The sequence below is a fragment of the Salvelinus sp. IW2-2015 genome, unplaced genomic scaffold, assembly GCF_002910315.2.
Source record: "Salvelinus sp. IW2-2015 unplaced genomic scaffold, ASM291031v2 Un_scaffold4206, whole genome shotgun sequence".
NCBI classification, from domain to species: domain Eukaryota; kingdom Metazoa; phylum Chordata; class Actinopteri; order Salmoniformes; family Salmonidae; genus Salvelinus; species Salvelinus sp. IW2-2015.
Genome location: NW_019945477.1, coordinates 1 through 16,310, shown reverse-complemented (window position 1 = coordinate 16,310; position 16,310 = coordinate 1). Strand labels below are relative to the sequence as shown.

At 46.1% G+C, this 16,310-nt stretch overlaps 1 protein-coding gene and 1 long non-coding RNA gene across 2 annotated transcripts in view; one reads left to right on the top strand and one right to left on the bottom strand.

Moving 5' to 3' along the window:
• LOC112077022 (serine/threonine-protein kinase B-raf) overlaps nt 1-4,263 on the top strand; it is a 15,999-nt gene extending 11,736 nt beyond the window's left edge. The window contains exon 4 of the mRNA XM_070441536.1: nt 4,144-4,263. Coding sequence (XP_070297637.1) covers nt 4,144-4,263 — 120 coding nt within the window. The remainder of the gene's footprint in view (nt 1-4,143) is intronic.
• LOC139026251 (uncharacterized) overlaps nt 1-11,224 on the bottom strand; it is a 31,650-nt gene extending 20,426 nt beyond the window's left edge. The window contains exon 1 of the long non-coding RNA XR_011477999.1: nt 11,084-11,224. This is a non-coding gene — a long non-coding RNA (uncharacterized lncRNA). The remainder of the gene's footprint in view (nt 1-11,083) is intronic.
• Between the last annotated feature and the right edge of the window lie 5,086 nt (nt 11,225-16,310).

The following is a 16,310-nucleotide window of genomic DNA, read 5'->3' as shown; positions in this document are numbered from 1 at the left end:
TGGTGAAAATTAGATAATAGTTTAGGGAGAGATGGCCTGTCCTGTATTGGTGATATTTAGACAATAGTTAGGGAGAGTTGTTCCTGTATTGGTGAAATGTGATAATAGTTAGGAGAGATGTCCTGTCTGTATTGGTGAAATTAGATAAAGTTTAGGGAGAGATGGCCTGTTCCTGTATTGGTGATATTAGACAATAGTTAGGGAGAGTTGCCTGTTTTTGATGCTAGTTAGACAATTAGTTAGGGAGAAGAGTCCTGTATTAGGTCGATATTTTAGACAATAGTTAGGAGAGTTGTCCTGTCCTGTATTATGATATTAGACAATAGTTAGGGAGAGTGGTCCTGTATTGGTGATATTAGACAATAGATTAGGCGAGAGATGTTCGTGTCCTGTATTGGCGATATTAAGACCAATAGTGTAGGGAGCAGATGTCCTGTTCCATGTTATTGGTTGAAATTAGATAATAGTTAGGGAGAGTGCCTGTCTGTATTTTGATGCTATTAGGACAATAGTATAGGGAGAGATGGCCTGTCTGATATTGATGCTATTAGGGACAATAGTTAGGGAGAGATGGCCTGTCCTGTATTGATGTATTAGACAATATTAGGGTGAGATGGCGTCCTGTATTGATGCTATTAGACAATTAGTTAGGGAGAGATGTCCTGTCCTGTATTGGTGATATTAGGACAATAGTTCAGGGAGAGATGTCCTGTCCTGTATTGGTGATATATATATACTAGTTTAGGGAGAGGATGGCCTGTCTGTACTTGATCGATATTTAGGCAATTGTTTTAGGGAGGAGTTGTCTGTATTGGTGAGTATTAGACAATCAGTTAGGGATAATGTCCTGTCCTGTATTGATGCTATTAGATAATAGTTAGGGAGGAGATGTCCTGTTCCTGTATTGATCTTATTAGATAATAGTCTAGGGGAGATCGGTCCTGTCCTGTAATGGCGATAATTAGACAATAGTTAGGAGAGTTGTCCTGTATTGGTGATATTAGACCAATAGTTTAGGGAGAGATGTCCTGTCCTGTATTGATGCTCATTAGATTAATAGTTAAGGGAGAGATGTTCGCTGTCCGTATTGGCGGATATTAGACAATAGTTAGGAGGGATGTCCTGTCCTGTATTGGTGATATTAGCAATAGTTTATAGGGTGAGATTGGCTCTGTCCGTGTATTGATGCTATTTAGACAATGTTAGGGTGAGAGGCCTGGTCCTGTATTGGTTGATATTAGACAATAGTTAGGGAGGATGTCCTGTCCTGTATTGGTGGAAATTAAGATAATAGTTAGGAGAGATGGCCTGTCCTGTATTGATGCTATTTAAGGGACAGATATTAGGGAGAGTTGTCCTGTCCTGTATTATGATTATAGACAATAGTTTTAGGGAGAGTTCCTTCCTGTTTTTGGATGATATTTAGACAATAGTAGGAGAGTTGTCCTGTCCTGTATTGATGATATTAGACATAGTTAGGGTGAGATGGCCTGTCCTTGTATGGTGGAAATTAGATAATAGTTAGGGGAGAGTTTGTCCTTGTCCTGTATTGGTTGATATTAGACAATAGTTAGGAGAGATGGCCTATCCTGTATTGATGTATTAGACAAATAGTTAGGGAGAGAATGTTCCTGTCCGTATTGACTGATATTTAGACAATAGTTAGGGAGAGTGTCCTGCTCCTGTAATTGATTATATTAGGACAACTAGTTAGGAGAGAATGTCCTGTTCCTGTTTGATGATACTTAGACAATAGTTAGGAGAAGTTGTCCGTATTGGTGATATTAGACAAATAGTTAGGGGAGAGTTGGTCCTGTACTTGGGTAGGGATATTAGACAATAGTTAGGGAGAGTTGGCCTGTATTGATGCTATAGACAATGTTAGGGAGAGATGCCTGGGCCTTGCGGTGCAGGGTGGCAGCATCTCTCTACCGCTGTAATTGCTTTCACTCTTCATTGCGTTGATCAATTTCTTCATCGATATGGACACGTCAGTTTAAAAACCACAGTCTTTTGCATAATTTCCAACACCGGCGGAGGTCGGTTTGAATTATCTACATTTTAGTTTCCGTTCTGTTTTGTAGTCTTCAGTTTAGTGTTATGTACACATATGGGCGTGTGTAGCTTAAAGGACAGATGACTCAGCTACAGGACTTAGGGTTGTGATTTGCAAGGCTATTAGCTACAGGGACTTTAGGGTTGTGATGCCTAGGCTATTAGCCTACAGGACTTAGGGTTGTGATTGCTAGGCTATTAGCTACAGGACTTAGGGTTGTGATGCTAGGCTATTAGCTAAAGGACTTTAGGGTTTGTGTTGCTGGCTATTAGTACAGGACTTAGGGTTGTGATGCTGGCTATTACGCTACAGGACTTTAGGTGTGTGATGCTTTAGGTTTTAGCTTACAGGACTATAGGGTTGTGATGCGATAGGCTAGTTCAGCTACAGGACTTTAGGGTTTTGTGATGCTAGGCTATTAGCTACAGGACTTAGGGTTGTGATGCGTAGCCTATTAGCTACACGGATTAGGGTTGTTGCATGGCTAGGTCTATTAGCTAACATGGACTTTAGGTTCGGTGATGCTAGGCTATTAAGCTAGCAGGACTTAGGGTTGTGGTAGCTAGGCCTATAGCCTACAGGAGTTAGGTGATTGATGCTAGGCTAATTTAGCTACAGGACTTAGGGTTGTGATTGCTAGGCTATTAGTCTACAGTAGTTAGGGGTTGTTATGATGCTTAGGCATTAGCATACAGGACTTAGGGTTGTGATGCTAGCTATTAGCTTTCAGGACTTAGGGTTTGATGCTAGGCTATTTAGCTTACAGGACTTAGGGTTGTGATGCGAGGACCATTAGCTACAGACTTAGGGTTGTTATGCTAGGCTATAACGCTACAGGACTTTAGGTTGTGATGCTAGGCCTAATTAGCTACAGGACTAGGGGTTGTGATGCAAGGCTATTTAGGCTTACAGACTTTAGGGTTGCGATGCTATCTTGCTCATTGGGACAGTAATAAGCAAAGCTCTTGATGACATCAGGTGATTTGGGGACGCCCAGTCTTGTGCTTTGGTTAGAAGTAGCGCTTGTTCTCTACTGTAGTGCTGTGGCCTTACTCCTCTATCGCCATTCCACTTCAACATGACGATTGGAACTCAATGCAGAGGAGTGTCTGTCCACTGGTCATTCAACAATATTGTATTTGAACGGTTTCAATACTCGCTTTACTTGCCACTATTTTACTTTATTTAAACGGGTTAAATCCGGCAAGATTCGACCGGCGGGTCTTATTTCACAGTACAAGCGTGAAATTGCATATTATTCAATAGGGAGTTGACATGTATTCGTTTATTTTTATAAGCTGTTATCAAAGCTTGTTTTTAGGCTGATTTTCATATACAGATAACCAACACAACCCTTTCGTTTAGGCCAGTGGGTACCTTTCCGTTTAGGGCCAGTTGTACCTTCCGTTTAGGACCGGTGGCGTCTTCCGTTTTAGGACCCCGGTGGGTCTTCGCGTTTAGGGACCCGGTGGCGTCTTCGTTTAGGACGGTGGCGTCTTCCGTTTAGGACCCGGTGGCGTCTTCCGTTAGGACCGGTGGCGGTCTTCCGTTTAGGACCCGTGCGTCTTCCGTTTAGACGTGCGTCTGTCCGTTAGGGCCGGTGGCGTCTTCCGTCTTCAGGACCGGTGGCGTCTTCCGTTAGGACCGGTGGCTTCTACCGTTTAGGACCGGTGGGCGTCTTCCGTTTAGGACCGGTGGCGTCTTCCCGTTTAGTGACCGGTGGCGTCTTCCGTTTGGACCGGGTGGCGCTTCTTCCGTTAGGGACCTGGTGGCGTCTTCCGTTTAGGACGGTGGCGTCTTCCGTTTAGGACCGGTGGCGTCTTCCGTTAGGGACCAGGTGGCGTCTTCCGTTTAGGACCGGTGGGCGTCTTCCGTTTTTAGGAGGTGGCACCTTCCGTTTAGGACCGGTGGTACCTTCGTTTAGGACCGGTGGCGTTCTTCCGGTTTAGGACCGGTGGTGTCGTCGTTTAGGGACCGGTGGCACCTTCCGTTTAGGACCGGTGGTTACTTCCGTTTAGGACCGTGGCGTTTTTCGGTTTAGGACGGCGGCGTCTTCGGTTTACGGACCGGCTGCGTCTTCCGTTTAGACCGGCGGCGTCTTCGAGTTTCAGGACCGGCGGCATCTTCTGTTTAGGACCGGCGGCGTCTTCCGTTTAGGACCGGCCCGGGCCGTCTTCCGTTTAGGACCGGCGGCGTCTTCCGTTTAGGACCGGTGGCGCTTTCCGTTTAGGACCCGGTGGCGTTCTTCCGTATTAGGACCTGGTGCGTTCTTCCGTTTTAGGCCGGTGGCGTTTCCGTTTAGGGGACCGTGGGTTCTTCCGTTTAGGGACCGGTGGTACCTTCCGTTTAGGGACCGGTGGCGTCTTCCGGTTTAGGGACCGGGTGGGTCTTCCGTTTAGGACCGGTGGCATCTTCCGTTTAAGGGACCGGCGGTACCTTCCGTTTGGACCGGCGGCGTCTTCGGTTTTAGGACCGCGGCGTCTTTTCGTTTAGGACCGGCGGCTCTTCGGTTTTAGGGGACCTGGCGGCAATCTTCGTTTTAGGACCGGCGAGTATCACTTCGTTAGACCGGCGGTATCTTCCCGTTTAGGACCGGCGGCGTCTTTCGGTTTAGGACCGGCGGCGTTCTTTCGGTTAGGCGGCGGCGTCTTCAGGTTTAGGACCGCGGCGTTCTTCGGTTTAGGAACCGGCGGCGTCTTCGGTTTAGGACCGGCGGCATCTTCTGTTTAGGACCGGCGGCGTCTTCTGATTTAGGACGTCGGCATCTTCCGTTTAGCACCGGCGGGTATCTTTCCGTTTAGCGGACCGGCGGTATTCTTCCGTTTAGGACCGGCGGTATTCTTCCGTAGGGACCGGTGGTGTCTTTCCGTTTTAGGGACCGTAGGATCTTCCGTTTGTGACCGGTGGTATCTTCGTTTAGGACCAGGTGGTATTTCCCGTTTATGACCGGTGGTATCTTCCGTTTGACCGGTTGGTATCTTCCGTTTAGGACCGGTGGTGTCTTGTCCGTTTAGTACCGGTGGTGTCTTCTGTTTAGGACGGTTGGTGTCTTCTGTTTCAGGACCAGTTGGTATGTTCTTGCATTGTAAAGGTTCCAGCCTTTCTGGACGGTTTTCAACATCTCTACCACCATCGGAAATATACTTATCCACTTCAAAGAAATGAGCCGAATCACATCGCACGGAGCGTTAGACGTCAGTTTCAAACGGTCTAGTTTGGATTTACTTCTGTTGAGTTTGTCAACTAACGTGAATTCAATGTGAAATAAAAAATGTTTTAAAGTCATTTTAATTTAAAGTTAGGTGGGGGGAGATATTTCTTGGACAACATTTTACAATCCAATCAGTTTTCCCATGTCAGGCAACATTCAATCCCTCATATTTCGGGGGGTTGAAATAACGTTGGAAAACAATGTTTGATTCAACCAAGTTTTGGCCGTTGCGGGTATTTGCGTCAAATGATTACATATTGGGACCATGATATAGACCTATGTACAGTTGAGGTTTAATTACACTTAGGATGGAGTCATTTAACACTCGTTTTTCAACCACGTCCACACATTTCTGTTTACAAACTATAGTTTTGGCAAGTCGATCTTAGGGACATCACAGAATTTTTCCAACAAATTTTTCACAGGACCGTTATTTTAACTTATAATTTCACTGTATCACCATTCCAGTGGTCAGAGAAGTTTACATACACTTAAGTTACTGTTGCCCTTTTAAAGCTTGTAAAATTCCAGAAAAATTATGTTGATGGCTTTAAAAGCTTCTGATAGGCTACATTAACATTAATTTGAGTTCAAATGAGGTGTACCTGTGGATGCTATTTCAAGCCACCTTCAAACTCTTGCTTGACATCATGGAAAATAAAAATAATTCAAGCCAGATTCTCACAGTCTGACTTCATCCTTGGGAGCAATTGCAAAGCTTGAAGGTACCACGGGTTCATCTGTACAAACAAAGTTACGCAAGTATAACACATGGGGACACGCAACTGTCATACCGCTCAGGAAGGAGACGTGTCTGTCCCTAGAGATGAACGTACTTTGGTGCGAAAAGGTGCAAATCAATCCCAGAAACAACAGCAAAGGACCTTGTTGAAGATGCTGGAGGAAACGGGTAGAAATGTATCTAATATCCACAGTAAAATGAGTCCTATATCGACATAAATCTGGAAAGGCCGCCTCCGCAGGAAAAGCCACCGCTCCAAAACGCCATTAAAAAAGGTCAGGCTACACATGGAGGAAAATATTGTACTTTTTGGGAGAAATGTCAATCTTGGCTGATGAAACAAAAATGGAACTGTTTGGACATAATGACCAACCCGTTATGTTTGGTAGGAAAAAAGGGAAGAGGCTTGGCAGCGAAGAACACCATCCCAACCGTGAAGCACGGGGGTGGGGCAGCGATCATGTTTTGTTTTTGGGGTGCTTTGCGCAGGAGGGACTGGTGCACTTCACAAAATAGATGGCATACAGAGGCAGTGAAAATGATGTGCGATATATGAAAGCAACATCTCAACGACATCAGTCAGGAAGGTACAAGCTTGGTCGCAAATGGGTCTTCAAATGGACATGTCCCCAAGCATACTTCCAAATTGTGGCAAAATGGCTTAAGGACAGAAGATCAAAGGTATTGAGTGGCCATTCACATAAGGCCTGACCATCAGTCCTATACGAAAATTTGTAGGGCAGAACTGAAGAAGCGTGTTCGAGCTTAGGGCCTACAACCTACTCAGTTATCCAGCTCTGTCAGGGGAATGGGCCAAAATTCACTCACAAATTATTGTTGGGAAGCATTGTGAAAGGCTACCAACAACCTTTGACCCAAGTTAAACAAATTTAAAGGCAACGCTTAGCCAAATACTAATTGAGTGTTATGTAATCTTCTGACCCACTGGGAATGTGATGAAGGAAATAAAAGCTGATAATAAATAATTTCTCTCTACTTACTATTCTGAATTTCACATTATAAATAAAGTCCTGATCCTAACTGACTAAGACAGGGGAATTTTTACTCGGATTTAAATGTCAAGAACTTGTGGAGAAACTGAGTTTAAAATATATTTGGTTAAGGTGTATGTAAACTTCGGAACTTCACTGTTAATTGGTGTCTATACCTGCTGTTCAGTCCCTGAAACTAAACTGTTGGTTCCTCTGTCTGTCCCCAGGTCCAGCCCGCTGTGCATGAGTCAGAGACTCTTGAAGAAAGGCTTTAATCGATGGGGGAACTTAATCCCTTGACGTGCTGTGCTGTACAGGATACAGGATGGGTAAGACACACCACAACACACACACACACACACACACAACTACACACACAACACAACACACTATACGTTGGCCAAATGATAACATTTATTTTCATATTCCACATTCTGTCAATTGATGGTCCTGTACACACTTGTAATCGTTCAGCACAGTGGAGAACCAGTTATAAGGTCATTTCGTTCCACATAAGGGTATACACTCCACAGTAAGGGGTCAAATTGTACAGTCACAACCGTAAGGGGTCAAGTCAGTCACACCGTAAGGGATGCACACACGTAAGGGGTCATTGTAACATCACACAGTAAGGGTCAATGTACAGTCACACACTCAGCACAATTCTGTTGTTATTTTATTTACTCTATGTTGAACAAAGGTTAAAAATCATTGAGAACAGCAATTCTCTCTTTTACAACAACAATCCACATGTGTACTTAGGAACCTCGACCACAACCCAGTGAACTTCCACTTCCTGTCTCCTGTTAAGCAACAACAACCCAATGTGTACTAGACTCCACCAAACACAGTGAACTCCACTTCTGTCTCCTGTAACAACGAACAACCCACATGTGTACTAGACTCCACCACAACCCAGTGAACTCCACTTCCTGTCTCCTGTAAACAACAACAAAACCCACTGTGTACTAGACTCGACCACAACCCAGTGAACACCTCTTCCTGTCTCCTGTTAACAAAACAACCCACATGTTTACTAGACTCCACCACAACCCAGTGAAACTCCTCTTCCTGTCTCCTGTAAGCAACACAACCCACATGATGTACTAGACTCCACCACAACCCAGTGAACCCACTTCCTGTCTCCTGTAACAACAACAACCACATGTGTACTAGACTCCCCACAAACCCAGTGAACTCCTCTTCCTGTCTCCCGTAACAACAACAACCCACATGATGTACTAGGACTCACCACAACCATGAACTCCACTTCCTGTCTCCTGTAACAACACAACAACCCACATGTTACTAGAACTCCACCACAAACCCAGTGAACTCCTCTTCCTGTCTCCTGTAACAAACAACAACCCACAGTGTTACTAGACTCCACACAAACCAGTGAATCCACTTCCTGTCTCTGTAACAACAACAACCCACCATGTGTACTAGACTCCACCACAACCCAGTGAAACTCCACTTCCTGTCTCCTGTAACAACAACAACCCACATGTGTACTAGACTCGACCACACCCAGTGAAACTCCACTTCCTGTTCTCCCTGTAACAACAACACCCCACAGTGTTACTAGACTCCACCAACAACCCAGTGAACTCCACTTCCTGTCTTGCTGTAACAACAAACCACATGTGTACTAGAACTCCACCACAAACCCAGTGAACTCCACTTCCTGTCTCCTGTAAACAACAAAACAACCCACGATGTGTACTAGACTCCACCAAACCCAGTGAACTCCACTTTCCTGTTCTCCTGTAACAACACACACCCACATGTGTACTAGACTCCACACAACCCAGTGGAACTCCAACTTCCTGTCTTCCTGTACAACCCCCCCCAACAACAACCCACTGGTGTTACTCAGGACTACCACCACAACCCAGTGAATTCCACTTCCTGTCTCCTGTAACAACAACAACCACATGTGTACTAGACTCCACCACAACCCTGAACTCCTCTTCCTGTCTCCTGTAACACAACAACCCCATCTGTGTACTAGACCTCCACCAACAACCCAGTGAACTCCACTTCTGTCTCCTGTAACAACAACAACCCAATGTGTACTAGACCTCCACCACAAACAGTGAAACTCCACTTCCTGCTCCTGTACAAAACACCACATGCGTACTAGACTCCCACCAAACCCAGTGAATCCACTTCCTGTCTCCTGTAACAACAACAACCGACATGTTGTACTAGACTCCACCACAACCCAGTGAACTCCACCTTCCTGTCTCCTGTAACAACAACAACCCACATGTTTGTTAGACTCCACCACAACCCAAGTGAACTCCACTTCCTGTCCCTCTATACAAACAACAACCCACATGTGGTACATAGACTCCACCACAACCCAGATGAACTCACTTCCTGTCGTCCTGTAACAACAACACAACCCACATGATGTACTAGACTCACCACAACCAGTGAACATCCACTTTCCTGTCGTCCTTGTAACACACAACAACAACCCATGTGTACTAGACTCCAACCACAACCCGTGAACTCCACTTCCTCCTGTCTCTGTAACAACAACAACCCAACATGTGTCTAGACTCCCACCACCACCCAGTGAACTCCACTTCCTGTCTCCTGTAACAACAACAACCCATGTGTACTAGACTTCCACCACAACCCAGTGAATCTTCCACTTCCTGTCTCTGTAACACAACACCCACATAGTGTCTAGACTCCCACCACAACCCAGTGAACTTTCACAATTCCTGTCTCCTGTAACAACAACAACCCACATGTGTACGACTCCACCACAAACCCAGTGAACCCACTTCCTGTTCCTGTAACACAACAAACCCCATTGTGTATCTAGACTCCACCACACCCAGTGAACTCCACTTCCTGTCTTCCGTAAACACAACAACCCAATGTGTGTACTAGACTCGACCAAACCCCAGTGGATCTCCTCTTCCTGTCTCCTGTAACAACAACAACCCACAATGTTAACTAGACGTCGACCACAACAGTGAATGATGACAGGCCCTACTTCCTGTAAACACAGTCCAGTGCATAGTGAATGATGGCAGGCCCTACTGCCTGTAAACACAGTCCAGTTCATAGTGAATGATGGCAGGCCTCTGTGCAAATGGCTTGTTTGTATAAAGGCCTACTGTAGTTCTGATTGGCTACTGGTGCACCGGTCTGCATAGACTCTGGTCCTGGATGAGACAGATGTTTTATGTACTGCAGTGTCTATTAATTGTCCAAACGCAAGGCCACTTTCCCACTCTACATTGCTATAGAATTTTTACAAATGCCCCAAAAATTCTATGAATTTATAAAAAGTTGAAATTACCATAAAAGGTAATATTCTTCCTGGGGTGTAAATTAAATGATTTTAATAAGATTTCACGTTGCTAAAAACGCTGTCAGTTCCTCTTTAAGGGGCTCCCGAGTGGCGCAGCGGTCTAAAGGCATTACATCTCAGTGCTAGAGGCGTCACTACAGACACCCTGGTTCGATTCCAGGCTGTATCACAACCGTCCGTGATCGGGAGTCCCATAGGGCGGCGCACAATCGGCCCAGAGTCGTCCGGGTTTGGCCGGTGGTAGGCCGTCATTGTAAATAAGAATTTGTTCATAACTGACTTGCCTAGTTAAATAAATAAAAGTATGATTACTATGTGGTATTTGGCCAAGCATTACAGTACACGACTTGACCCAGACGAGCACCCCCTTCACTAGAAGCCTTTCACTAGTGCTGGCACATACACATTCTACAATAGCAGTACTACTTGTCTCCAGCAGGGGGACTGTCTGAGCTAATCACACACACATTCTACATTAGCAGTACTACTTGTCTCCAGCAGGGGGACTGTCTGAGCTAATCACGCACACAGACTACATTAGCAGTACTACTTGTCTCCAGCAGGGGGACTGTCTGAGCTAATCACACACACAGACTACATTAGCAGTACTACTTGTCTCGTCGCAGCAGGGGGAACTGTCTGAGCTAATCACACACACAGACTCCATTAGCAGATCTACTTGTCTCCAGCAGGGGGACTGTCTGAGCTAATCACACACACAGATAAAGGGGGATGTTGGACTCACGTCTATGTTGACGGGTTCGATGGTGTTGATGTGGACGTTGGGAGGCGGAGGACGAGCGATCTCTCTGTCCAACTGGTTCCTGTGGTCCTCTTCTCCGGGCTGAAATTCTGGGGGTGGGGATGGACTTGGACGGGGGACACACTGGCGTGGCACAGGGACTGGGGGTCAGAGAGTGGTTAGTGGTCAGTGGAGGATGGGGTTTGAACTCTGGGGGGGATGGATGGGGACGGGGAACAGGAACTGGCTTCAGATAGCGGTTAAGTCGAGGGACAGGGTGGTTATCTCACTGGGACATGTGGCAAGCCCTAAGCAGAGATTCCAGTCTCATGAATCTAGCAAGAGATAGCAGAAGATCAAGTCGTGTTTAGTAGTCTTAAAAAATGGCTTCCTCTCTCGTCTCCTTTCCTTCACTGTGCCGAGGTGAGAACGGATCAAAGGCACAGCTGTGAAGACGCACCCGGTGGGTCGGACGGGGGCTAGTGACGGTAGGCCTCGGACCGGGGGTGGTGCCTCTGATGACACGCTCCCTCCTGGGGTGATGGGTGGTGCTCAAGACATTGGACACCAGCAACAAACTTGCAGGAGAGACCCAAATAAGGTTTAGAACTGGACACAGTTTAGAGATCCAAAATACAGGTTAGACCTGGGACACCAGTAGAGATCAACTACAGGTTAGAAACTGGGACACCTGTAGAGATCAGGTAAGCCTAAGTCGTTCTCGGGAAGGTACGTAACGTCGTTCGGGGACAGGTTCACGCTAACGTCGTTCGGCGCGCAGGTCACGCTACAGTCCGATCTCGGGACGGTCAGCTAAGTCGTCTGGCGACAGGTCACGCTAACGTCGCTCTGGGGAGCAGGTCACCGCTAACGTCGTCATCGGGGACAGGTAGGCTACGTCGTCTCGGCGACAGGTCGCTAACGTCCGTACTCGGGGACAGGTCAGTATACGTCGTCTCGGGGACAGGTCAGCGCTAACGTCGTCTGGGGATAGGTTAGCTAACGTTCCGTCTCGGGGACAGGTCACGCTAAGTCCGCGTCTCGGGGACAGGTCACGCTATAGTCGTCTCGGGGAGGTCACGGGGTAACGTTCCGTACTCGGGACAGGTCACGCTAACGTCGTCTCGGGGAAGGTCCGTAACGTCGTCTCGGGGACAGGTTCACGTAACGTCGTCTGGTGGAGAGGTCACGCTAACGTCGTCTCGGGGCAGGTACAGCTACGTCCGTTCGGGGACAGGTACGCTAACGTCCGTCTGGGGACAGGTCAGTAAACGTCCGTCTGGGGAAGTACGCTAACGTCGTCTCGGGGACGAGGTCACGCTAAGTCGTCGTCTCGGGGACAGGTCCGCTAACGTCGTCTGGGGAAGGTCGAGCTAAGTCCGTCTCGGGGACAGGTCACGCTAAGTCGTCTTCGGGGACAGGTTTCACGCTAAGTCGTCTCGGGACAGGTCGCTAGACGTCCCGTCTCGGGGACAGGTCACGCTAGACGTCCGATCTCGGGAAGGTCAGCTATAGTCGTCTTCGGGGACAGGTACGCTAACGTCCGTCTCGGGGACAGGTCCGTAACGTCGTCTCGGGGACAGGTCAGCTAAGTCCGTCTCGGGGACAGGTCACGCTAACGTCGTCTCGGGGCAAGTCACTGCTAACGTCGTTCTTCGGGGACAGGTAGTAACGTCCGTTCGGGACATGTAAGCTATCGTGCGTCTTCAAACAAGGAAAAACAACACTTGCGTGCAAACCAAGATTACTTACAACATCAAGTTTTACATGCCATCGCGCCTTATCCCAATGAGTTGAATTGATTTAATTTGATACGTCGAATCGTTAACTCACTCTAGCTGGTCGTAAGTGACACACATGAACGCTGGTGAGATTGATTAATTGTTGACGGATCGATATACTCATCTAGATGGTCGTAGTTTGAACACATCGAGAACGCGTGTGGAGATTGATTAATTTGATGTATCGTTAACTTCACTCTATGCTGTGTCGTGTATGTTGACACATCATGAGAACGCTTGGTGAAGTTGAAGATTAATTTGATTGGATCTGAAACTCACGTTATCGACTGGTCGTGTTGACACATAGAGCCATTTGGTGGAATTGATTAATTTGATTGATCGATGTAACTCATCTAGTGGGTCGTAGTTTGTACACACATGAGTAACTGCTGGTGAAATTTGATTTACTTTGATTGTCGATAACTCACGTCTAGCTGGTCGTAGTTGACACTATGCTTGATGAGAACGTCTGGTGACTGTGTTGAATTATGTTGATTGTCGTGGAATTGTTCATCTCCTAGCATTGGTCGTTGTAAGTTGACACATCTATGAGTGAGACGCTTGGTGGGAATTGTTCGTAATGTTGGATCTGGGGGGTAAACTCACTCTAGGTGTGTCTGGTCGTAGTTTGACACACGCTGAGAACGCGGTCTGGTTGGAATTTGATTAATTTGATTGATTCGATTAACTCACTCTGCTGGTCGTGGATTTGACAGACATCATGAGAACGGTGGAATTGATTTATTTGATTGATGTTCGATTTTTAACTTCACTCTAGCTGGTCGTAGGTTGCACACATGAGTAAGGCTGGTGATTGATTAATTTGATTGCGATGTTAACTGTCACTCTAGTCTGGTTGTTAGTTGACAACACAACTGAGAGTATATCTGCTGGTGGAATTGATTAATTTGATGATCCGATGGTTTAACGGTCACTCTAAGCTTGGTCGTAGTTTGCACACATGAGCGGCACCTCTGTGCTTGACCGCTGGTGGAAACTTATATCAACGTCTGACATGGAACCCCTGGAACAGAAGCTTCCGGCAAAATCGCAGAAGGCACGTAAAAAACCGTCTTCTACTGGGGAAGTCAGACAGAACAGATAGAGAGGACAGTTAGGAAGGAACATTAGGGAAAAGTGGGTTGTACGCTTCTCTGTCCATCTATGAGATTGTATGTAACCTGTATATTTATGTTGACCAATAGATGGCAGTATTGCTCAAGAACGGGGGGTTTGCTTCCGCTATCGTAGCTTATTTCTATGTCTGCTACTATTAACTATGGATTAGAAAAGCTTCAGGTAGTTGCGGCAGGTGCATTAGAATGTAATTCTAAGTTACAATTATACTAAGCCGTCTTTAAGTCTCATGAGTCGTAAATCTAAGAAGCCTTTAAGGATACAACAGAGTATACAAAGATGAGTGGTTCTATTCTCTGTGGCATTGAGGCTCTCCATTTTTAAGTAGGTCCATTTTTCTTTCTTCTATTGTGTTGAAACAAAGTGTAAGTTAAATGGATTTTTATTTACGCGCCACTGTGCTGGCTCCTGAACAATTGTCATAAAATGTATTGTTGGCACTAGATGGCAGTGATATAGTTAAGACTTTATAAAAACAAAAGGCAATCCCACTTTGAAGAAGGCAATGCTACATCCGATCATATGGGAATCCAACCATAGGATTAGCAACCCAGTTGCTATTTAAAAAAATGGTGGAAGCCCTCAAGGCGATGTCCATGCTAAAAAGATTTTTCCTCTGCCTTCTCTCTATCTGCTTCCTCTATTGCTCTCTCATCTGGCCTTCTCTATTGCCTCTCCTCGTCTCTTGCCTCTTCTCTATCTGCTCTTCCTCTATCTGCTTTATTTCTGCTCCTCCTCTTGTCTGCCTCTCCTCTTTCTGCTCTCTCTTTCTGCCTCTTACTCTTTCTGCTCTCTATCTTTCTGCTCGTGTAACTACAGTAAATGCTGTGCCAATTGTGAATGCAGGTGTTCCCATCATTGAGGCATTGGATGTATATAGTTGTCTTTTCTTCGTGAAATGAAACTCGTTGATCTAACAAACAGTTTATTTAGCACGGCCAGAAACACACACGAGGGTCACTCAACAAATGGACTGAACCTTGCACTTGTTTGACGTTTGTCCTCTAGTTAGTCTTTCCAGTGGGTTTATTCCCAGTAAACATCCCATTCCAGTCTAGCTGGATGGTGTCTAATTTCCTAGTTTTCCATAGTTTCTAACACTGACAAAAATATAAAAACGCAACATTGTAAAAAGTGGTTGGTCATGTTTATGAGTTTGAAATAATAATCCAGAAATGTCCATACCACTAAAAAAGCTTATTTCCTTTTCAAATGTTGTGCAAAATATGTTTTACAATCCTATTAGTGGAGATCTTCCTTTGCAATTAATCATTCCACCTGACAGGTGTGGCATCTCAAGAAGTGAATTAATACAGCATGATCATTACAGCAGGTGCACTTGTGCTGGGGAGCAAAAGGCGCATCTTTAAAAAATTCAGTTTTGTCACACAGCCATCTCAAGATGTCTCAAATTGGAAAGAGTGTGTGCAATTGGCCTTCTAATGAGGAATTGTCACCAGAGCTGTTGCCAGAGAATTTTAATGTTCATCTTCTCTAACGATAAGCATGAGGGGTATTTTTTTGGTTGTAAATAACGCCTATTGTGAGGAAAAACATATTCCTGATTGGCTCTGGGCTGATCCCAGTGGCTACAGATTTTCTATGACTGGGGCAGGGGTGCAGCCATGGGTGGCTGGGAGGGCATGGGCCACCCAAACGTGGCAGCAGGCCACCACGGCGGCTGCACCTGAAGTCATATGAAAGTCTAGTACCAAATTCCATAGTTCCCAGGGTGTCCCCCTCCCCCCCCCCCCATCACTCACAAAGTTGTTGTGTGGATCAGAGGGACGTTCTCCAGCACTTCCACGTGTAGCTCCTCCCTGTCGCCAGGAGATGTCTGTTGGTCCAGCCAAGAGGCTTCTTCTCTCTGGAGACAGGAGAACAGGAAGAGGGTTTCACTGGGTTTGTTGTCGAGTCTAGTCAACATGTGGGTTGTTGTTGTTAGCAGGAGACAGGAAGTGGAGTTCACTGGGTTGTGGTGGAGTCTAGTACACATGTGGTTGTTGTTGTTACAGGAGCAGGAAGTGGAGTTCACTGGGTTGTGGTTGGAGTCTAGTAAATGTGGATTTGTTGTTGTTAACAGGAGACAGGAAGTGGAGTTCACTGGGTTTGTTAGTGGAGTTACTAGTAAGCATGTGGGTTGTTTTTGTTGTTGTTTACAGGAGACAGGAATGTGGAGGTTCTGGGTTGTGGTGGGTCCTAGTTACAAAAATACAGTACATCGTGGGTTGGGTTTGTTTGTTACCGGGAGAAGCCAGGGCGTATGATAGTGGAAGTTCACTGGGGTGTTGTGGCTGGAGGCGTATGTTTCT